Source organism: Penicillium mononematosum (assembly GCF_028829835.1).
Source record: "Penicillium mononematosum strain IBT 11891 chromosome Unknown utg000002l:1.0-8112719.0:1.0-8118358.0, whole genome shotgun sequence".
NCBI classification, from domain to species: Eukaryota; Fungi; Ascomycota; class Eurotiomycetes; order Eurotiales; family Aspergillaceae; genus Penicillium; species Penicillium mononematosum.
Window position 1 is genome coordinate 6,036,581 of NW_026643272.1, and position 22,490 is coordinate 6,059,070.

Here is a 22,490-nt window from a genome sequence, read left to right on the forward strand (position 1 = left end):
TTGGATGGTGGCTCACGGCGTCTGGGTACTACCAAGGGGGGCTGTCACTATTTGTGACGCCACATGATTTGCATATGGATTTGGAGTTTGAAGATATTGTCTTATCCGTTCTCGATCGCCTCTGCCTTGTCCCCTATGTTTCACCTCCTTATCTTGGTCATGTACAGTATCACTTCTTAAGGGACAAGGTGAAGCGGTCGATATCTGGAGGATGAAGAGAAAGCAAGAGACCTAAAAAGCTGGATGGCCATGACCCCTGTTGGCAAGAGGTCAAGCTTGCTCGATACCCATGGATTCTATTGGTTATCTTGAGAAGTTATTGCATAGTTACACATTAGGACATGGACTTTTAGACATCTAACAGAGACAGATTCCTGTCAAGTATTGAATTCCATGGGCGATTTGCCCCCGAAACGCCTGTAGACAATACACCCCCAATGAACATGCCAGCTAGTTGATGGTACTTGCCACGAGCTTCAAAATCTCCTCGGTGGTCTTGTAGGCATTGACCGGGTCCTTCGCGATGGACTGCCAGACCTCACCGTGCTTGGGTTCCATCGAGATGCACTTCGACACGACATCTGATCGTTTTTCCTGTAACGTAGATGTCAGCTGGATTCCAATAATAACAGAGAGCCTAAAGAATGAATGAAAAAGCGGAAGGGGGATAACAAACCTCAGTGCCATGCTGCATAAGGAACTTGTAATACCAAGCCCAGCCATCACCGTAATCACTATCCAAGACGATCGCCTTCTCAAACCAGGTCATGGCCTTCTCCAGTCGACGCTCGCCCCAGAAGATACGCGCGACAGTGATGAACAGAATCGGGTCGTTCTCGACCTTCTTAATAGCCTCCAGACTACGTGCCTTGCGCTGAGCACGGGGCTCGAGATACCAGATGCTTTCGCTCCACAGAAGCCCCGATGTTGGGACTTCCTGGATCGCGCGCGCCATGATGACCTTGGCCTGGGCGATGTTGTTAGCGCGACGTTCAACGCGCACACTTTCGGTCCAGAGCTCTGGATTCTTGGGAACGGCCAAACGGGCTCGATCGAGAACGGATCGGGCCCGGACGACGGCACCCGCTTTTTCTTCCAGTCGCGAGGCAAGTAACCACAGCGCAACGGACTTGGGGCAGGCTCGGGTGCCTGTTCCATATGCCTCGCGCGCCTGCGGGAGCTTGTTCTGCGCTTCGTAGATCTGGCCCTTCATCATCCAGAGCTTGTCGGCCTTCGGGAAGAGCTGGAGGCCTTGGTTTACTAGATCCAGAGCGTCGTCGATGTTGCCGAGCTGCCGCTCGAAAGCAACACTCTTGGTCCACACGCGATCTGTGCCGGCTTCGCGACGGGCGGTGGCCAGGAGCTCTCTGGCTTGGTCGGTCTTTTTGGCATCGGCCTCTAGCTTGACAGCAGCCAGCCAGATATCTTCGTTGTTGGGGTTTTGGTTGAAAGCACGGCCGAGGACTCGGCGAGCATCGTCAATATCGCCAGACTGCCATTTCTCCTTGGCGAGAAGGAGCCAGAGCTCCTCGCTCTGAGGGCACGCTTCGACTGCCTTCTCCAGAACCTGCCAGAGAGCTTCTTTGGTGCCGTGGTTACGCTCCAGGTCCGCTGCCGCGAGCCAGATTGATCGGCGGTTCACAAAGACTCGCAGGGCATAAGCGTAAATTGCCCGGGCAGTCTCGTAGTTACCACGGGCAATGCTGGCCTTGGCGTCGTCCATCCAGATATCTTTTCGGTCATCATCCTCATCCAGGCCCCATCCGAGAGTCTCTTGGATGATACTACCACATGTAAGAACAGCGCCTTCGGCTTCACATTTCTCGGCTTCTGTGATCCATTCCTCTCTCTTCAGCATGGCATTCTCTCGAGCCAGGGACTGAATAGCACGCTTCATGACATTGACCTTCGCGAATGTACCCATCTGCTCCTGAAGTCGAGCTGCAGCAATCCAGACTTCATAACTGGTAGGAACGGCCTTGCGAGCAGCGTTCAAGACTTTCTGTGCATTTTCTGGTGTCTCAAGGCGAGCAAGGGCAAGCCACAACTCGACCGACAGAGGAATGATTTCAACGGCCTTGGCCAACAGCAAGCGCGCATCGGCGGGATCGTCTTCTAGATTGACAGCTTCCTTCCAGATCTGCACCGATTGGGGAATGTGTAGAATAGCTTGTCGAAGAACGTTCTTCTTGGCACGGGTATCCGTTTCTAATCTCATGGCCTCAGTCCAAAGTCTTGTGGAACGGTCATTGTTCTTGATGGCATTCGCTGCAATGACCTTTGCATTGTGACCTTCATTGAGTCGAATGTTTTCTAGCCATGCATCTTCGCTTTTTGGGCAAAGTTCACAGCCCTTGGCGATGAGTGTCCTAGCAGCCACAATCCGGCCGGCAAGCTCCTCCAGACGGGCTAACGCAATCCAACCGGGAGCATGCTTAGGATTGGTCTTGGTGACGGATTCTAACAGGGTACGAACTCGCTTGATATCGCCCACCTCAACTTCACCGGCTTTAGCTTCTGATTGTGTCAAGCTGGTGAGGTAACCCTTGGGGTCGACATTCGTAGCGGTTCCGGACGTTTCAGTGGATGAGCCTAGCGCAGCCTGGTCAAGTCGGACCTTCAACACTTTATCACGCGCCGCACCGATATCTGCGAAGTTCATCATAGCGCTGTCTGCGCTTTCTCCTTCGCCGATACTTGTTTCCGTGCCATCTTCGGCAATTGTCGTTCCGTATTGCGCTGAGTCTCTCGCGCCAGCAATGACACTATCCGGGACGGCGTAGTGCCGCTGTCGGGCATTCTGTTTATCTCGTCGATGCTTGCCCGTCAAGTCTCCAACCTCTGGAAGGTTGGCCCAGTCTTCTTCAGATACTGAGGCCAGTGTGCGTTTCAGATCGGCAAATTGGTGTTGGATCTTCGGGTTGTTGCGTTCGTATTCTTGTTGTTCGGCTTTTTCTCGAGCTTCCCTGTAGGTGGCGAACGATTCATGTCGGTACTCTGTCCAAACAACCGGGGCTAACCCGATAAACAAATGGTTTTGAAGGGGTTATGGGAGGGGTACTACTAACCTGCGAGCTCTCCGGCGCTTGTCCATCTTCTCATCTACCTCCTGATAGATGCGGTCTGCCTCATCGTCTTCTTGGTCGAACTGTCCGTATGCGAACAGCCCGGCCTCGTTCTCGGGATCCTGGAACCGCTCATCTTCCTCCTCCTGGTCTTCCTCTTTTCCACCTTTTTCTCGTGTAGTGGCGCCGTAGGCAGTGGGTGCAGCAGCTCCGAGAAGCTGAGCTCTCTTGGTCAGAGCAGCCTGGATCTGTTCAGGCGTAGGTCCTTCGCGCGCCGGGCCAAGATCGGAGCGAGTGGTGAATCCTGTCGCACCACGACCTAGACCAGCAACATAGTTCTCAGGCGCTGCCTGGCTTAGGAAATCCTTTCTTCCAGACGCCATATTGGGCACAACACAACTCGAAGAGCTCGACGTCGACGGCGCAGAAGGCTAAGGCGGCGGGCCCGGAAGATAGTAATTCCAGGACCGACAATCTTATCGCAAAAAAAGTTCCCGCCCACATTGGAGTCGATGTGCTTTGTTGCCGCAGGCTTTCTCTCTGGTTTCTTTTGATATCTGTCAAATTCCAGAGACTCGTTATTCCAATATGCCAAAGGTCAACAAGCCGAAGCGCAACAGCGCCGCTTCGCAGGGCCTGTCAGATGCTGCTGCCAAGACAAAAGCTGCTCACAGCATCTTCAAGATGAACACTGATATTGGCCAGCACGTTCTGAAGAACCCTGGTATCGCTGGTAGGGACTGCTTTTTACTGCACTAAGTATTCCATAGTTAACATGGAGTTATCTAGCTGCAATTGTGGAAAAGGCCGAGCTCAAGCAAAGTGATGTGAGTTACAAAAGACATTAGTTGACTTGACAAACACTAATGGTGTGAATCAACAGGTCGTCCTTGAAATTGGTCCCGGTACAGGTAACTTGACTGCCAAGATTTTGGAAAAGGCGAAGAAGTGCATCGCCGTGGAATTGGATCCTCGTATGGCTGCAGAAGTCACCAAGCGCTTCCAGTCCACACCATACCAAAAGCGCCTTGAGGTCATTCTTGGAGATGTGATGAAGACAGAGCTCCCATACTTCGATGTCTGCATCAGTAATACTCCCTACCAGGTACGTATAACTCCAAATCTTTTGCGCATGTTCTTCCCGATTCTAACAGAGTCAAGATCTCTTCTCCTCTCACATTCAAACTCCTAGCTACATCTCCTGCACCTCGTTCCTGCATTCTCATGTAAGTCTCCGTCATCGAGGCTAGAAGTACTCGGAAAATGTTCTGTGCAATTGAGGGCTTACATGTGAACTACCCATACAGGTTCCAACGTGAATTCGCTCTGCGTTTATTCGCCAAGCCTGGCGACAAACTTTACAGTCGACTTTCAGTCAATGCGCAAATGTGGGCCAAGATCGATCATATCATGAAGGTTGGCAAAAACAACTTCAAGCCACCGCCGCAAGTCGAGTCCAGCGTCATTCGAATGGTCCCTAAGAATCCACGACCACAGATCAACTACGAAGAGTGGGATGGTCTTTTGCGAATTGTTTTCGTTCGGAAGAACAAGACTCTCCGTTCTAGTTTCATCGGTACGTCAAGCATCATGGAATTGCTAGAGGCAAACTATCGGACATGGTGTGCGCAAAACGACATCCCAGTGGAGGATGGCCCGGTTGAAGTCGCCAATGATGATGCCATGGTGATGGACATGGGCGAGGAGCAAGAAGAGGAACAGGCTGCCGAGGAACCGGTCGACGAGGTCATGGATATGGACGATGACGATGTTCCTGATTTCTTTAAGGAGACCACAAATGCCCGCCTCGAAGCAGCACTCAAGAATGGAGCTTCGCGCAAGAAGCGTGGCAAGGTTGCGGAGCTAGTCCGTGAAAAGGTTCGCCAGGTCCTGGACGATGACACTGGCCTCGGAGAGAAGCGCGCGAGGATGTGTGATGAGAATGATTTCTTGAAGCTGCTGTGGGCATTCAACCAAAAGGGCATTCATTTCAACTGAGCGAGACAGATCATGTCTGCCCCGAGGGAAAGCATCCGAAAACAGAAGTTGGGAATTCGGGTCATGAATTATGATTACTATCAATAAAAGATACCATTTCCAGGGGGTTCATCACCAGCAGGCCGGAGATGAGCACGCGAGTCTTGAAACAGGCTTTGCCATATAAATGCTTCGCTCAGTAAGAGCTCAATGTCTTTCTCGGTCCAACCCTTCGTTGGCAATGCCTGGAGGAACATCATGACCTCCTGGAAGAACGTTAGTTCCTGTTTAATAGTGGCGATATTCACTTCGGAAATCGTACCTGGAAATCCATCTTGACCAATTGATCCGTCCATTTGACCAAGAATGCGGCGCAGACATAGAGGTGGAATCGAGAGAAGCCCTGCTCCTCAGCCTAGAATGACGATCAGTATCATGCAAAAAAAAAAAGTTCCCTAGGGGGAAACGTACCATGTACGTGTCCCACATGCGTATCGTATTTTTGATGCTCATTTCCCGCATGAGCAAGCAGTTCATCCATCGGAAACTAAATTGCATAAATTCCACACCTTCTTGTTCAAGGTGTTTTGCCAGTGCTGCATCGATGCGCACTGTCAAGTCTCGTAGTGCCCTGACCTGTCGGTGAATGCCAGGCTGGGCATAAATGTAATTGTCCTGGATACCATCCAGCAGCTTTGTCAGGCACCAAAAAGTGTCCGCTTCCACCGCATCTAACACACTTCGAGGCAATTGGCCTGGGTCCATGCCTTCTTCAACGTTCAAGTCGGTTATGTAAACGCCCAGGAAGACCTGCCAGAATGGTGTGACTAGATCATTGATACCCTGAACATAACCACTTGCTGGGTGTCGAATGGCCCAGAGATAAAGGATGCGCTCCAAAGACCGCTGGGTGGCTTCATAGCCGTACAGCGGAATGTGGGGGCTGGTACGTGGGACATCAATGCTAATCTGGTGCCATACTGCCTCATCAAGTCCTCTCCCGCGGCCCTTGTTTGAAGGGGGGTTTGCAGAGCTTGCCCCGCTGCCTCGTTCAAAGGCCTGCCGGACTCCGTCAAGGTACTCCTTACGCTTCCGTTCGAGAGTGGAGACACGTCGTTCACTATTTGTAGGAAGATAGCCAAGGAGAAGCTGCCAAGTCATTGGCCGCACTTCTTCCGGGACACCTGACCAAGCGAGATCCCGCAGTTCGGTAGGAGATACCGTACTTGCTTGTAGGATGCGCTTGAACTTGTTGATTCGCGTAATGCGACTCGAATGGATGTCCCTGTCTTTGGGTGAAGCATCTATAGGAGGTGGGGAGTGGTTGATGAGGTTCAAAGCATTAGCAGGGTCTATAACTGTCAGCATTGCCCTACTTTTTTCTGTGATCAACTCGTACATACCTTGTAATATGTCCTTGTATTGAGGCCGCAGAATCTTCCCTTCTCCCTTGCGAGCAGTTGGATACATCGGGGCACCACGCTCTTCCGCGATATCTGCACTATTCGCGCGTTGTCTGTTGGCAGCTGCCAATCCATACCCAAGGGTTGAGGGGTTGCCTGCCCCACCACTGAAATCAATATTCTGAGCCTTCAAAGGCGCGGATCTTTTCCTCCTCATACTAGCAAGACTAGGGAGCCCGAATTCATCTTCGTCATCATCATAAACAATCTCGTCGTCATCATCTTCTTCGTCATCATCCGTGGGGTCACGACTCCACTCGTCGACCCCTTCGGTCATAATGCCGGGATAGGGTTGCCGGGGAGGTGAGGCAACCAGGTTTCCTGTCCTGCGAGCCAAGTTCGATGGAGTATTTGTCGCTGATGGCTTCGGCGGTGTTTTCGGGGCCGAGGTAGGTCTGCCAAAAAGACACTTGTCAGTCATTGTTTCCGATCAATTGCTGGATCTGTAGGATGCATTGATAACATACTGTACAATATTGGCATGCGAGTATGATGCGCCAACAACAGTATTGGAGCCATAGAACTTTGATGATCCCTGGCTTAGGGGCGTACTTCGGCCAGCCCAGAATGGTGATTCGGAACGTCTTCGAAGATATTAGCATTCAATAGACCTTATAGGTACTTCTATAGCTGTAGAAGAGGGCATATAAAGCTTTCACTTACTCCGACTTGTCTGTAAAATGGAAAGAAAGGCCATGTAAGCTATAGCTGCGATTAAAATGCAAAGGAGAGGCTAGAGATACGAACCAAGCTGGACCATTTCCTAGAGATGGAGTTAGCTCAATGGCCAGCAGACAAGGATTCAAGAAAGCCTTAAGGCTGGGAAGATGAACATACCTGCTGCCCTTTTTTGTTCGCCATTGTATGGGGATTCCGAAAGTGGTGTGCTCATGCGGGAGTCTGATACACGTGCGGGGTGGCACTGTGATAGGATGAATGCCGTATCCTGCAGCCAGGCCATGTAGGAACAAAATAGAAGATCAATAGAGCATATTTGGGAGGAATGAACTCGAAACAAAAGACAAATCAAAGCAATATTGTAGGTTCTAAGCATGTATAGATCCAGAATGCCTAGCTTTGGTCCCGAGTCGTGAAGACAACCGCATTACGTAAGCACTCCGGTTGGGGACTCCCGCGGTTGGACTTCTTCTCTTCTCCCGCTCGCTCACAAGATTTTCGCTCTTCTTCTTAGTTTTGTTTTGCTTCTACTCTGATTTACTAGGGTTACACTTATTCCAGTGACTAACTGTCTTATCGCTTTATTGACTGCTCACTGTGTTATCATGGCTGACCCAGAGGATGGAGATGATCTCTTCGCTGATCTGTATGTTTTCTACTTCACTTTACATTGAATAACGAATTCCTAATCGAATTTCAATTTTTAGTTACGATGCCGATGAGTCTACCAATCGTACCACTGCAGCGACTGAGGCGCCGAAGCCTACTGATGTAGGCGCGACCAACCCTGCTCCTGCTGGAGACGGTGCTGGACAGGATTTCGCCCCTGCCCCTGTCAGCACATATGAATCGCAGCCTGCTCAGCCTTCCGAGTTTGACCCGGGTTATCACAATGGCTCCGGAAACGCTTATGGCACCCCTGCCACTACCCAGGCACCCCCTCCTATCGAAACCGAGTCTCACGGAACAGGAATCAAAGAAGACGGGTAAGTCCACTAATCGCATTTCTTTACATCTCCACATTCGAACTCTACCCAATTGCATGTATTCGTCTGGTTGGGGGCTTTACCTCGCTGGTACAAGCCTGGGTGACGCCAATTGCTATTCATGGGTTCGACTACAATTCTGGGTGCAGGAAGGAGTCTCCTATCTGCGGGTTAAGATCTCTCTGGGCTGTGAAGTATGGGCTATTTGAGGAAAATTTTACCGGTTGGTTGATGGCGCCTGCGTTTTCAACCTTGGAAAGGAGGGAAAACAAAATGCGGACTCGGCGGCCAATCAACATATCTGTTGGAAGAACGCCATCGCACAACGACCAACGTCCACCAAAGTCTACGCATCATATCGGGATACTCCAGCATTTGCTACGCGGAATCCAACAGAGGCTCAAAAGGCACGTCGCCTGGAACTCTTGATCAAGACAATCGCTTGCGCAAATCAACCGCCACCCACGGACCTTTGTCACAAACGATATATAGTACAGCGGATACTATATAGTTTCCTGTCGATATACCTTGATAGGGCAGAGCAGAAGTAGCTATCTAGCTTGGGACTCTGTGTTAGACAAGGCAAAGGTTTTCACGGGTCAGACAGACAGACAGTGACAAATTCACTTTTTACGACTGAAATACTTGCACCTCCACGCTTCTCATCTCGCCTGTCTCCGGCTTGAGCAATTCAGAAAGAGGAGGATATGAATTCTGCATGGCCCATGTAAACCAGTGGGCTTGACGTTAAATCCCGGTCATGAACATCAAAATCTCTCAAGACCATACAAGTATACATTGACAGTGACTACGAGTTACAAGGGCCATGTACCGACCTAGCACGTGCCCTGTTTTGGGCAGTTATGCTCAGAATAGCGAAGCTTTTCGCATTCGAATAGCCCATGAATAGCAATACCCCGCCACCTTTGCACATTGGTTTACTTCCTACCCTCATTATTATTATTCTATCACATTGTCTTCATCATGTCGCTCGTTGAATATCGTTCCCCTGGGGATTCTGCTTATCGTCTTTGCTCTGAACGTTTGCTAACCGATGACTACTCGATGGTTAGAAAGATGTTCATCGGTGGTCTGAACTGGGAAACTACAGACGGTAAATATATCTTTGTTACGCGGAAAACGCGTGATCTAGCTAACATATCTTGGTGTTTAGAGTCCCTCCGTGACTACTTCTCTCAATTCGGTGAGGTTCAGGAGTGCACCGTCATGAGGGATAGCGCCACTGGGCGCTCTCGCGGCTTTGGATTTTTGACTTTCCGTGACGCTAAGACTGTCAATACTGTGATGGTGAAGGAGCATTATCTGGATGGAAAGATTGTAAGAACTATCTCACAGTTGGGACAATTAAGGAAAAATGAACTGCTTGCTGACAAATATCGAAGATTGATCCCAAGCGTGCTATTCCTCGCGATGAACAGGAGAAGACTTCGAAGATTTTCGTTGGTGGTGTTAGCCAGGAGGCTACCGAGCAGGACTTTAAGCAATTCTTTATGCAGTTCGGCCGTGTTGTGGATGCTACTCTTATGATGGACAAGGACACTGGACGTCCCCGCGGATTTGGTTTCGTTACTTTTGACGGTGATGCTGCTGTTGAGAAGGCTCTCTCCCGTCCTCTTGAGATTCTTGGCAAGCCAATTGAGGTCAAGAAGGCACAGCCCCGTGGCAACCTGCGTGATAACAACGATCAACGCGGAGGCCACCGCGCCGGAGGATACCGTGACCAATCCCAGAACGATGGAGGTCAGCAGCAAGCCACTCAGCAGGGACAGGGTAGTACCATGACTCCTCAAATGATGGCCCAATACTGGCAACGCATGCAACAGTACTTTACCGTTTTGCAGCATCAGATGGCTGCTGGTCAGGGAGGAATGCCCGGTATGAACATGGGTGGCGCTATGAACATGAACCCCGCTATGATGGCTCAGATGCAACAAATGCAGCAGATGCAGCAGATGCAGATGCGCCAGCAGCAGCAACAGCAACAGCAAATGGGTGCGCAGCAGCAAGGTACTATGAGCCCTAGCCCTCAGAGCCCTGGCTCCCAGCAGGCTATGCCCAACATGATGAACACCGCCATGATGCAGCCCAACCAAGCCAGTACCCCCGGTGGTCCAGGCAGCGACTCCGCCAGCCCCGCTCCCAACGCCGCCGCTATGGCTGCCAACTACAACAACGGAACCCCAAACGCAGCCAGAGGACAGGCTGGACCGGGATACAATGCCACGGAGCAGATTGCCTTCGAGCAGCAAAAGTATGAACAACAGCAGATGAACCGTTCGATGGACCCTCGTGGTTTCTCGCCTTACCAGCAGCAGGGTGGCCCAACTTCGTGGGAGGGCATGTACGATGAAGTTCCTCAACCTCACGTCCCGACCGGACCAGCAGGTATGAGACGCATTGGAAGTTCGGGTAGTGGTATGTGATTCTTACGAGTCTTTGCATATTATGCCCCTTTCATCGCAATTCCGTTCTTATTTTATTTGTCCACATTAACTAACACTTCTCTCAAACAGGAACCACTCAGGCCCAGAGCACTGCGCCCGCTAATGCCCCCACTGGACCTCGTAACGCCGGCAAGCCTGGTGCGAACTACCGTGGTGGCGGCCGAGGTGGACACCGTGCCTTCCATCCTTACCAGCGCTAATCTGCTTATTATGGCCATTTCAAGTGACGCATCTAGTCTCTTCTCGTTTTCAGATACGATTTCGTTTCTTTCATGTGTTTTTTAAGTCTTTTTTTTACCTGAGGCCAGCGATTTTGGGCCTCATGGATTGATAATTGCGTGGCCGCCAGCCAGCGCGAAGTGGACAACCGGCGAGCTGTTTGTATTGGCGTTTCCCATACTCTTTGACTTCACTTCAAGGTTATCTCGTCCGGTGCTTTTGTGTTTCTGTTCGTGAGGGCCGAGGTTCGAGGATCAACCTTGGGTGCTTGGGCTGAGGCTATCCGCGCTAAGCGGGAGGGAAATTGTTCGGTAATCGGTGAGGGCCTGTCTTCAATCTTCGTTTGAAGCTCGGCGATACACTACTTTTTGTTGTGGAGATAGCCTCACAATCAAAAGTCGATAGTGCTCGTTCGAGAGTTATGTTGTGGATGATCACGTAGGGCGTAGGGCGTAAGGTCTTCGGTGTTGGTAGTCCGTAGGGTTCTTGGTGTTCGTTGGAAAAAGAAATTCAATATATAAAGCTGCAAGGTCTGCGGGAACCAGCGCGACAGGCCTCTACCAAGCCACGCAGGGCTCTTATGTACAGTGTACTTCAATTTACTGGATGGCAATTGAAGATACTTCTAGATAGACGTCAATGCATGTTTGATCTCAGAATCTTTGTTTTTATGGTGTTGATCAAATTAATTGCATGGGCTGTCTTCCAGATAGGGCCACGCAATCCACGTGACTGGGAAGATTGGCCAGTTGGCGCATCATTCAACCCAGTCCATAGATCTTTTAGCACGCTTGTGAGACCCTGCCCACAATATAACCACCCGGCTTGCAGCACGCTAAGAACAGAATTACCAGTTAATAATTTGTTTTTCACAAGATTTTTCAGGTAAAGGACTCGTCACTTTGAAATGCTCTTTCTACCCATCCATCGCGCTTCCATTATGTATACCAGCGTTTCTATCTGCAGACCTGTCTCAACTACATGTAGGAATCATAAGATTAGCAGGTAGTTATATAGGGTTCAAAATACTATGGGGTTATGTTCAAATACTTAATGCTAAGAAGGGATGGAATACTCGAATTCAACCCCGGGCTGCTATTGGGGCCAAGTTCTAAGAATATACATAGTCCATGGGACTTTTGAAGCAATATACTCATTTCCAGGGCCACAAGACTATCAATAAGACACAGGGAAGATTAAGAAATCAATATACAAGAAATGCTCATCAATTGCAAGCTGTAATATAAATGGATAGATGGTAAACATGGTAATGAATGAGGTATGTATAGAGACAAGATGAAAAAAGAATGGCAGTGATATCACACAGGAAGATGCATCTAAAGGCGGGAAGATCAATAAATGCCCAGCCGCCATTTTCAAGCACGCTAAAAACCGTCAAAAAAAGTAACTCCCAAGCCACAGCGCGCGTGTCAGATCTAAGAATGTCGAGTAGGAAGGAAGGTGGAAAGATGCGAGAGAAGAAAGAAGTGTAACGTCATATCGAGTCTGTGACGCTTTCGTTGGTTGTTTTTTATTCTTTTTTGTTGTTTCTTTTTTTTTAATATGCCATCCCGTAGCCCGGGGCTGTGGGACGACGGCCTTCGATAGAGCTTCGCGAGCGGTGGCTGTCGGGACTTGTGCTGCGCCCGTGCGCTACGCCGTAGTCATTGTAGACTAGGCCATCGCGTTCGTTGCTGCCAGGTGATCCGGCTCGCTTGGGCTCGTCTCGGTAAGACTCGTATGGGCCAGTGAAGTTGAAGTTGCTCATCTCGGCGTACTCCTTGCGCTGTGGGTGGTCCATCAGGAGAGAGTCTCGGGCGTCCAGAGGAGTGAGGTCGTCGATGTCGCGGTTTGCTTTTTCTATAAGAAAGGGATCGTTAGTATCTTCATGTGTTGGAATGGGACGCAGATCACAAGGTAGCTTCGACTTACCAGCTTCTCTTCTCGCCTTAGCATGCGGGTTCTCGCGACAGCAAGTGATGAAGGCGTTGACTGCAATGAGAATAGCGAGGACTGCAGTGAGAGTAGACTGAACGACAATGAGGACAATGCCGGTTACGGTCTTTGTTGTTTGGGAAAGACCGAGTTCTTCGACGAAGACCAGGACGCATGCAATGGACAGAACACGTACGACCTGGACGGCGATGTTGATTCCCATTGATGCCTTGGTGGCATATGGGCGGCTCCACACCAAGAGTCCCAACAGAAGGATTTCGCAGGCGAGCTGACCGGCGCTTTGGAACAGACCGTGGCCCTGGCCGCCGGCGATGATGCAACCCTTGACCAATGCGTATATAATGACGGGGATGAAGAGCCACCAGAAGTCCTTCTTGTAGTTGTCGTAGAACAGACTGTACTTTCTCCATGTTTCCTTATCCTCGTACAGGCTGTCGGTATCTCCCTCGACCTTCTTGTATTTGCGAGCCATGTAGACGATGCGAATGGCAAAGAAAAGAAGTAGCGCTGTGAAGAGAGAGAGGGTTATGGCAGCCAGCAGCTTTGCTGCCCAGGAGTCACCCTTTCGTAGTTGGTAGACACAGTATAGCACCCAGATACTGTAAAGCACAAGGATCATGTTGGTGATTGTCCGTGCCATCAAGCCCCAATAATCCTTCCGGAAGTCGGACAGCTTTTCAGGGAAGTTGCCATACAGCGCCCATACTTCCAGGACGACCTTCATCAAAAGAATACCGACGACAACCACAGCGATAACGATGGCGAAGATCACGAGAACGGTCATGAAAACATCGGCAGAAGGAACCATCAGATCTTGAGCGACTTGCTTCAGGTCGCTGACCGTGCTCGATGATTCCTCACTGTCCGAAGAGCTGTCCGATTCCGAAACACTATCATCGGCGGAGGCCTCAACCGAGCGAGCAACCATCTGGCCGAATTCGATGGTGTAATCCCAGCTCCGTTTCGTTGTGTTGGTGGAAGATGAGCCACTATGCGTCATAGATTGATTCTTCAGGTACTCATAGCTTTCCGTGGTCAAGTTACCACCTGTGGCCGCCCGGAAGTTGTCGATGGACTGCAGCAGACCAGGCCAAGGGATCATACCCGTACTCCACATGAAGTTCGAGGAGAAGCTGCGATAGACCTGTGGGTAGGCGACACTGAGCATGCCATTGGTGGCCATGGAATGGAACCAGCCCATTACATCGCCAAATCCAGGGCTGGATGTCGTTGATCCAGCAGCTCCTGCCGAGCCGACGGCAGAAACACCGCTCAGTGCTAGAGCGCCTGCCGCAATGCCTGCCGAGACATATTTGACCGCCCCGACGTTGGTGGTGTGGCCGTTGGATAGTTGAGATTCGATGCATGCCACGTTAGCCTGGCTTCCTTCCTTGGATTTGAGGATAAGCTTTGCCTGACCATCCAAGTCGGGCATGTTGAATGCGATACCAGGGATCTGGCTAGCATATTCGGCCGGAACCTCCATGGATCCACTCGCCTTGAAAGTGCCCTTGGGGACGGGGCAAAGTTCTTCAACATGGATGTCATTGCCACAGGGATCAAATTCTTTGCGGTAGAGTTCGTTGCCATAAGCAGTGACGGTGATAGCCGCCGACACATTCTGTTTCATCGCGTTGGTACCAGCCACGTCGAAGACAACTACTCCAGTAGAACGAGTGTAGGTGACATCCATCTTTTGGACATTGATTGCCGAGTCGGTCATGCATAGGTTGAATCCGCTCGTGGATAAGGTGTCGGCTGCCAGGGCTTGAGGCACGATGGCCAGGCCTAGCAGAGCCCAGATGAAGTTCTGCATGTTGGCCAGGCACAATTGATGTTCAATATGTTATACCAATCTCAATCTAACAGTTTGAACCAAGGAGGCGCGTATTCATCAAGGATGTAGGGATCGACTCGCGCGATGATCGGACGGGTTGTAACGATATATGGAGCGACTGTGGGTAAGTGCACAGGGGGAAAAAGTCAAATGGAAAAGCAGGATCAACCCGCTAGAGGAAAGAAATAAAAAGATAAATAATAATAAATGAGTCGAAAGGGTCGCAAGGACGTAGTGGGATTGTGAGACACTGGTTTTTCGAGTAAACCAAGTGCTGTAAATAATTGAGCGACAGACAGTGAACGAGAGTAGTAGGAGAGAGGAAGCGATTGGGGATTAGTGAATGAGATTCCCCCTCTCACAATGCGATGATCAGTGGAAGAGGAAAAGAGAAGTCTCCCAGGGCTGGATCGTAGAATTACTACACGATTAGTCTAAAAACTTGGCCCCTGAATTTGGGACTGATTGTCCCCCCCGTTTCAGTCTAGACCTAACGCTTGGTATGTTACTATTTCCATTAGGCTTGGTATTTATATCTTAATTTTATTTTTCTCTCGTATTATTTCCCAAAATATGGTCTAATCGTGTCAGTTAGAAAAGGAGTCAAGGTACTCCGTACATACATAAGCAGTTGAAGCTCATATTTAAAGCTTCCAACGTTTCCACCAGACCATTTCAACCCAAGGTTAACCACTCAAGTTACCAAGGTTCCTGCCTAAGATGACCCAAAGGAGTGGGCGCTAAAAATTCTCCCGGTCGCCCACCCATGGAACACATTCCTCCAAGGGGATTCCAAACGCCACACCAGCCACAACAACACGGGATGTCAATTGCCTCCCGTGTTTACGAATTATGATTCGACCATTCAAATTAATTCGTGTATTATTACGTTGGCGCAAGGTACGGAGTACATTACTCGGGGATAGCGGTACCTGCAGAACCGAAACTTGAATGCTCTATATCCATAATCCACATCTTCACGAATCGCACATCCCCATCACAGTGCTCAGGTACATATTATGTATGACGTGTGCCCCTCGCGGGGCAGGCGTCGCACACACAAGGATGAGAGAAAGCTACAGGGCTTAGGATTGGAGCGCCGATCGAAGATCCTCGCACAATCCCAGTTCTAGACTTACCAGTGGACCCCTTACAGGCTTCTAGATGGACACATAATGTTCTTGGAATCCTTGTTATGATGCATGTAATCAATCGGGTCCAGAACTATGTTGTAGGAATCACATTTTGTGTTTTGCACACATATCTTGGAAACTATGAGCGTGTACGGAGTAAAAACAATTAAATTTGAGACCTATGTGGGTTCACCCTATGGTCCGATCATCAATGTGAGACAGGGCCAAGCGCTAGAGTGCCACCCTAAATCACCAAGATCTATTCTTATCGCTAGTGACAGCAGATGGACAGCAATTATTGTTGTGATTATCACTGACAGCCTCTGATAGCTCCAGGCCTTCCACATTGCTTACTAGTTGTCCATAGATAATTTGTATACTCCCGAGGTCCGTCTTCCGTACAGACTAGCCTGTTGTTAGAGAGCAGTCACAGAGTAATCCGTAGAAAAGCCTTGCAAACATTTATCTGTTTCATGGTTTCAGGTTGATTGTCACGAAAATGAACAAACCCTTCCTTGGATGATATTAAATAATGGAGCAACACCAAAATAGGGGACTGATCCCGCCTCCAGGAAAAGTCCATGGGTCCCACCAAAAATCTATTCATGAAAACAACATACGGAGTAAAAGATTTCCCACTTAAGAGTTAAAATACGAGGTCTAGAGTAAAGATCAAGGATAAATCGTATATTGTAGATGCTTTTTTCCTCTAAACCCCCCAATTATCCAAATAATCTAAAAATAGTCTGCCGTTTATTCACAGTACGGCTTCTGTCCTTCACCTGGGCACAGCATTGGATTTTAATAATTTTAATATCCAAGCTCGAGATAATCCTGGCTCGCGAGAAAATTATGCTCAAAATAATGCAACAATATATGTACCCTTTTTAATGTCTTGTTTCCTACTATCACTAGATGTTGAAATAATCAACAATGGTCGCAAATCACAGAATACCTAGGTATACGCTATGTCAAGTATAATCGATTATCCTACAAGCAGACTCACCTGCGTACCTGTTACTTGTATAAGGTGAACACCTGAATGAATACAAAAATGAAAGGTATATATATATATATACTTTACACCACCTTCCTATTAGAGCACGCGGCAGAAAATGTGATATCTATACCGCCTACTACGGACAACCAAAGACCCCCATTTCACCCCTCATCACGTCTCTCTCCAGGCACAAGCTCGCTACCATGGGGCCCGAGGGGCTCGAGAAGCCGGAGACCCCAGACAAAACCGAGAAAAGATCTCGTCGACGTGGGGCCGAACTCGATCCATTCATTCGCACCCGGCTCTGTGTGCTCAGAACCACAGCCAAATGGACCTACAAACAAATCCACGATGAATACCCGCATATCCCCCTCTCGACCATCAAATCCACCATCCTCCGAGAAAGCAACCGAATCAATAACCACTCATTAGCCCGCTCTGGCCGACCGTCGAAGCTGAAGGACGAAGATCGAGCCCGAATCCGGGAAGCTTTCCACGCGAATCCTCAAATTACATACGATGAACTACTGGTGGTGGTTGATAATAAAGTTGGCAAGGAGTCGCTTCGTCGGTTTTTGAATGATGACGGGTTGAGGAAGACACAGACGCCTGCTCGGTCCTCTTTGGCTGGGAAAACAGATACCAAGCAAGTTGATGGGGCTCAAGCTGCTCAGTCATACGATACACCTCCCGCTGGCTGGGCTGGTGATTTAGGGTCTGGTCTAGCACCCAGCGAGTCGGAAGATCCTGCATCTGCTACAGCGAATCAAGTCGTCCGCAATTAGATGGCTTGTTGAAAGAGATACCCTGGGATTTTCGGCGTTGAGTGTTCATTTGGGGCTGTGTGCTCCATTATCCAACCAGATTTATTCTGCATGTCATGACAAATATAAACTATATGGATATATAGGGCATTGGAGTGGAACCTCCACTGCAGTATACGTTTTGTACAAACTATTGTATGGCCTCCATGTCACATGGCGGACAATTGGTTCCAACGTGCATTGTAGTAGAAACATTCACAGTGCTGTTCATTTACTGTATCTAGTAGCCTGCAGCAGTCATTGGTCCCGGGCGTCTGTTAGGTCATTGTTTTCGCACAGCTTGTTTGTATCATGCTATTAGTGTTAGGTATATACAACATAGTGTGGGAAATTGCAGGCAAGATGCTAGCACAATAGACCCATTTATGATCCTAAGACGAAATGAATATACTATGTGATCAGAATGAAGACCTGGGTAGATCGTAGCCATTTGAGGTAGATACTCTGCCACATGAATATTGCTAGATCCTTGCTTTCAAATAACAAAGCTGTTGTCACGTTGAAAGGATCCATATATCACACCTACCCTCCCGAAACAATGACAAATGAGCTGTGTTTCACTACATCTACTCTCAGATATACCTGACTAGATAGTTACTGGACACTCACTAGGTGGGGGAAAGATAACAGCGATGCAAACACTGCGTTTATATATTCCTTGCAGCCCTTGTTGCATTCATATAGAGCTGACGTTCCCTTTCGATAGGGATATAATCGTTTTCCAGCGCCCGCCAAATCATATAGGTGGCCCCCGCCATCTATCAATCAAGGAGAATAGATCCATGTTGGCGCAAGAACAGTAGGTGACCCAGAAGATGTCACTTTTTACCGATTCAAAGACGAATTAAGCTCTACTGCTCAAATGTTAGGAGTGAAATATTGAATTATCAGCCTCTGGATAATTACATTCGCTCGATATGTCACATGTTGGAATGCAATGCAAGTACATGTATCAAGCAGATGACGTATCATCGGCAATAATAAAAGCCCAAGCTGAGAAAACAGCAGGGAAAAACAAATCGTCCATATGGGAACAACTCCAGACGCCGGGGTATTTTCCCTTTCCCGAAAAAGCAGTCGCCTATGCAGAAAGAAAGAAAAATCGTTAGATAAATGACAAAGATCATGTCATCGTCACATCTTCCGCCGGGGTAGCAGCAGTGGAAGGCACAGCAGAGACGTCAGTCATGGCATCATCACCGTCTGCATCATGCGCAGGGGTGCTCTTTTGCGAGTGAGACCCGGGTGTAGGGGTGGCGTCGCGAAACTCATCATCGTCAAGTCCGGTGTCATTTTCATTCACCTCTTCCCACAGACGAACAGTCTTGTCCGCTCCGCAGCTCACAACCATACGCTTGCCGTTCAATGTACCCGTGAACACAAAGGACAGCGTTTGAGTGACCTTTAAGGCGCTGCAAGATTTGCTTGCTCACAATATCCCAGAAGATAATAGAGCCATCCTCGCTGCCACTGACGGCGAAGCACAGGGGCGGGTTGTAGATCGCATCTCGGGGCCCATATGTACCGAAGCATCCCGACAAGCTGTATTTATTGTTGACATGGCCTTGGAATGTCTTGAGGACGCGGCTCCCGACGTAATTCCACATCCGAATACAGCCATCCAGGGTCCAGGCCAAGACGTATTTACCATTGGGGGAGAACTTGACACAGGTTGCAGGCGGGTTATCTTCCATAACCAGGGTGCGGAGACACTGGCCACTGTGGGTGTCCCAGATACGAATAAGTCCGTCCAGAGCGCATGAGGCGATTAGGGTTCCGTCAAACACGACATCAATGCCGGCAACAGGGTCGGAGTGCGCTGGCAGAGAGCGCATGACTTGTGCTCGGCGGACATCCCACATGAACACGGCCTCGTCGTAGGAACCGCTGACAAGGATGTTACCCTTTGGTGCGAATGCGATCTGATACACGTAGTTATGATGGCCATCAAAGACCTTGGTGTGGGCCTTGAGCTGTATCAAAACATTAGTAAGAGGCGCTGGAACATAAAACAACAGATGGGTTTCTTACAGTGTTCACATTCCAGAAACGAATCGTTTTGTCATCGGAACCAGTTGCAATCCAGTCACCGCTAGGGGCCCAGGCAAGGGTAGAGATACCAGCTAGATGACCCTCAAAGACATGAATGAGTCTACCACTCGCAGTGTCCCAGACCCTGACAGTTGCATCGGCACCTGTTGGGCAAAGTCAGTTATCAAGCCTTGTAGTAACTAGATCACGAGTATAATACATACCTGCACTAGCAATCATAGAGCAATCGGGCGAGAATTGCACAGCCGACACTCCGCGCAGGTGGCCGCGCATCACAAACTTCTCCTTGTAATTCAGATGCTCGGGCTTGGGAGGCGGCGGAGGCGGCGGAGGAGCAAGAGGCGTGGCAGAACGATCGGACCAGTTGTCGGCGTCGCTAGCCTGGTTTTCATCTGAGCCAGTCACATCATCTCCAGCAAGATCATCCGACCCGCCCTGAGAGAGGTCGTCACGGATGCTAGGGCGGGCGATCGGAGAAGGGGATCGGCGGTGGTTGCGCTTGCGTGAAGAACGCCAGTACTCGTCGGCATCCACAGCTAGCTCGTCAGGGCTCTTCGGACTCGCTGTACAGACGTCCGGTCTTCTGTGGGCGCAGTGGGGTGATGCCCTTTTGCAGAGTCCAGCTGGCTCGGCGGCGTTCCGCTTCATCATGGTCGCCGGCGGCGAGTTCATCGGAGGAAGACTCAGCGGGAGATTGGGCGCGAGGGTCCCGGCGGCGAGGCTGGGGGTTGACGCGATCCATTGTGGAATAGGGATGCGCAAGAGCATCCAAATAAATAGATACGAATGCGCCGAAATGGGGTCAACAAGCCAATGTCGAATCCCGAAAATGCCAGACGCGTCGCGAAGCACAATATCAAGGCGGTGTGGTATTTTGCGAGCGGTGAGCCTGGGGGCGGCTTCTCAGGTGCGTCATATTAAACCACGTGGGCTCGTAGACCTTCAGGTAGAATAATACCTTCCAAAGTTATTTAGCACCTTATTGAGAGCTTCCTGGTCGTTTAATAACCTTGACATAGCCGTCAAAGCTCATTCCAGTCAATACCGGGCCAAATGGCCTGCTCCATCCCCTCCAAAGCTCCAAGTGACATCCGCATTCTCACATTCAACTGCTGGGGTCTCAAATACATCGCCAAGTACCGCCATGAGCGCATGTCAGAGATTGGGCGGCAGTTGGCAGTAGCCAGCCCGCCGCCAGAGATAGTCGGGCTTCAAGAATGTTGGACCCAGAAGGATTTTGAAAGCATTCGCGATCAGACTCGACACATCCTGCCGTACGGGAAATTTTATTACGGAGGCATATTTGGCGCGGGATTGGCGATTCTGTCAAAATGGCCGATCGAGGAAAGCAGCATGTTCGGATACCCATTGAATGGCCGACCAACGGCATTCTTCCGAGGAGATTGGTTCGTGGGGAAAGGAGTGGCCTGCGCGCGCGTTCGGTTCGGTCCTGGTACCGCTGACGTCGCCGAGGTATTCTGCACCCACCTACACGCGCCGTATGAACGCGAACCGAACGACTCTTATCTCTGCCACCGGACCGCACAGGCATGGGAGATCTCCAAGCTCATGCGTGGCGCCGCGGAACGCGGGCACCTAGTCATCGGATTGGGCGACTTTAACATGCTGCCTTCCTCTTTTGCGCACCGTCTTATCACCGCGCAGAGCCCTGTTCGCGATGTCTGGCGGGAGCTGCACCCAGACTCGTCTCTCGCGGCGGCAATTGATCCTGTTGAAAAAGCACGGAATCGGCCGATTCCCACCGCTGAGTTCAATCTCGCCGAGAATGGAGCTACGTGCGATGGGTCCTTCAATACCTGGCGCTGGACTGAGGCGATGCGCAAACGCTTAGATAAGGGTGAGGATATTGTCATTGACAAAGACACGCCTGACCCACGCGGCAAACGTTTGGATTATATCTTCATCGGTGACGGTGGCTATCCGCCTGAATTCCCGCCATCTACCTGGTCTGTCCAGTCAGCTCAGATATCCATGACACAGCGCCATCCCACTCTTCTCTGCTCGCTGAGCGACCACTTCGCCGTTGAGGCTGTCATCACCCGTTCGGTACCGACATACCCTCCTTCACACTCCACAGACTCTGCCCCAGCTTCTCCCAATTCTCCCGCCCTGCATAAAACAAGCTCAAAGCCCGTCTCCCCCAACGCTTCTCTTTCACCAGAAACATACGATGACATCATTGAAATCATTCACAAATACGTGAACCGTGAACGCTCTCAGCGCCGTTGGCGCCTGGCGCATTTCCTGATATCTATTGTGGTTTCTATTGGTTGCATGGTCGGCGTCTGGTGGGTTGGCAGCCGCACGTACATCGGATTTATCCTCGTCCTGGTCAGCACGCTCAACTTCGGCGCTGGGATATTGGATGGTTTGATTGGTGGACTGTTCATGTCTGGTGAATTGCGGGCCTTGAAGGAGTTTGAGTGGGAGGTGAGAAATGCTAGGAGCTTGGTGGTTGCCGCGGAGAGTGGTGCAGGTACAGCTTCGAAAGAAGCAGAGAGACCAGAGCAATGATTGATTGTTTTCTTTTTCACGAGCTAATTTGTGGAAAGAGCATGACATGATACGTGGGAGATGCGGCTTGATTGCGTGGCTTATCTGTATGTTTTATATTGGTTACAAAAGTGTAGTATTACATAGGCCCGGCTAGTCTTATCCTCGACTGGCAAAACTAATTCATAATTTCAATTTGAAAGCAAGATCAACTCTCGAGATAAAATATTTGTCTACAGGTTCGAACGGAAGAGGATTTGCACAAAATGAGTGTGAAGTGCATTTGTTAAGAAATCGTCATCATCAAAGCTACATAAACCT

At 49.8% G+C, this 22,490-nt stretch overlaps 9 protein-coding genes across 9 annotated transcripts; 5 read left to right on the top strand and 4 right to left on the bottom strand.

Annotated features, from left to right (window-relative positions):
* Nucleotides 1-450: 450 nt before the first annotated feature.
* N7519_004073 (U4/U6-U5 snRNP complex subunit PRP6) lies at nucleotides 451-3,448 on the bottom strand (the record flags this gene model as incomplete). Its single annotated transcript, XM_057290849.1, has 3 exons — nucleotides 451-594; nucleotides 677-2,966; nucleotides 3,069-3,448. 3 exons carry the CDS (start codon nucleotides 3,446-3,448, stop codon nucleotides 451-453), a joined length of 2,814 nt encoding a protein of 937 aa, XP_057152051.1.
* A 205-nt stretch (nucleotides 3,449-3,653) lies between these two features.
* On the top strand, nucleotides 3,654-5,063 carry N7519_004074 (dimethyladenosine transferase; the record flags this gene model as incomplete). The annotated part of the gene is made up of 5 exons (XM_057290850.1): nucleotides 3,654-3,798; nucleotides 3,855-3,892; nucleotides 3,949-4,170; nucleotides 4,227-4,291; nucleotides 4,373-5,063. The coding sequence occupies 5 exons, from the start codon at nucleotides 3,654-3,656 to the stop codon at nucleotides 5,061-5,063; spliced, it is 1,161 nt and encodes a 386-aa protein (XP_057152052.1).
* Nucleotides 5,064-5,143: 80 nt separating this feature from the next.
* Nucleotides 5,144-7,366, bottom strand: N7519_004075 (GTPase-activating protein GYP1; the record flags this gene model as incomplete). Its single annotated transcript, XM_057290851.1, has 8 exons — nucleotides 5,144-5,308; nucleotides 5,365-5,457; nucleotides 5,514-6,394; nucleotides 6,446-6,900; nucleotides 6,973-7,089; nucleotides 7,169-7,178; nucleotides 7,253-7,268; nucleotides 7,343-7,366. The coding sequence occupies 8 exons, from the start codon at nucleotides 7,364-7,366 to the stop codon at nucleotides 5,144-5,146; spliced, it is 1,761 nt and encodes a 586-aa protein (XP_057152053.1).
* A 422-nt stretch (nucleotides 7,367-7,788) lies between these two features.
* N7519_004076 (uncharacterized protein) lies at nucleotides 7,789-8,173 on the top strand (the record flags this gene model as incomplete). The annotated part of the gene is made up of 2 exons (XM_057290852.1): nucleotides 7,789-7,829; nucleotides 7,891-8,173. 2 exons carry the CDS (start codon nucleotides 7,789-7,791, stop codon nucleotides 8,171-8,173), a joined length of 324 nt encoding a protein of 107 aa, XP_057152054.1.
* Nucleotides 8,174-9,153: 980 nt separating this feature from the next.
* On the top strand, nucleotides 9,154-10,834 carry N7519_004077 (uncharacterized protein; the record flags this gene model as incomplete). The annotated part of the gene is made up of 4 exons (XM_057290853.1): nucleotides 9,154-9,283; nucleotides 9,344-9,507; nucleotides 9,573-10,575; nucleotides 10,704-10,834. The coding sequence occupies 4 exons, from the start codon at nucleotides 9,154-9,156 to the stop codon at nucleotides 10,832-10,834; spliced, it is 1,428 nt and encodes a 475-aa protein (XP_057152055.1).
* Nucleotides 10,835-12,411: 1,577 nt separating this feature from the next.
* N7519_004078 (transient receptor potential ion channel family protein) lies at nucleotides 12,412-14,625 on the bottom strand (the record flags this gene model as incomplete). The annotated part of the gene is made up of 2 exons (XM_057290854.1): nucleotides 12,412-12,713; nucleotides 12,786-14,625. 2 exons carry the CDS (start codon nucleotides 14,623-14,625, stop codon nucleotides 12,412-12,414), a joined length of 2,142 nt encoding a protein of 713 aa, XP_057152056.1.
* A 2,357-nt stretch (nucleotides 14,626-16,982) lies between these two features.
* Nucleotides 16,983-17,564, top strand: N7519_004079 (helix-turn-helix domain-containing protein; the record flags this gene model as incomplete). The annotated part of the gene is made up of 1 exon (XM_057290855.1): nucleotides 16,983-17,564. One exon carries the CDS (start codon nucleotides 16,983-16,985, stop codon nucleotides 17,562-17,564), a length of 582 nt encoding a protein of 193 aa, XP_057152057.1.
* Nucleotides 17,565-18,726: 1,162 nt separating this feature from the next.
* Nucleotides 18,727-20,397, bottom strand: N7519_004080 (WD40 repeat domain-containing protein; the record flags this gene model as incomplete). The annotated part of the gene is given in 5 exon segments (XM_057290856.1): nucleotides 18,727-19,005; nucleotides 19,037-19,576; nucleotides 19,635-19,798; nucleotides 19,859-20,218; nucleotides 20,229-20,397. The coding sequence occupies 5 exon segments, from the start codon at nucleotides 20,395-20,397 to the stop codon at nucleotides 18,727-18,729; spliced, it is 1,512 nt and encodes a 503-aa protein (XP_057152058.1).
* A 311-nt stretch (nucleotides 20,398-20,708) lies between these two features.
* N7519_004081 (inositol phosphosphingolipid phospholipase) lies at nucleotides 20,709-22,190 on the top strand (the record flags this gene model as incomplete). The annotated part of the gene is made up of 1 exon (XM_057290857.1): nucleotides 20,709-22,190. One exon carries the CDS (start codon nucleotides 20,709-20,711, stop codon nucleotides 22,188-22,190), a length of 1,482 nt encoding a protein of 493 aa, XP_057152059.1.
* Nucleotides 22,191-22,490: the final 300 nt, after the last annotated feature.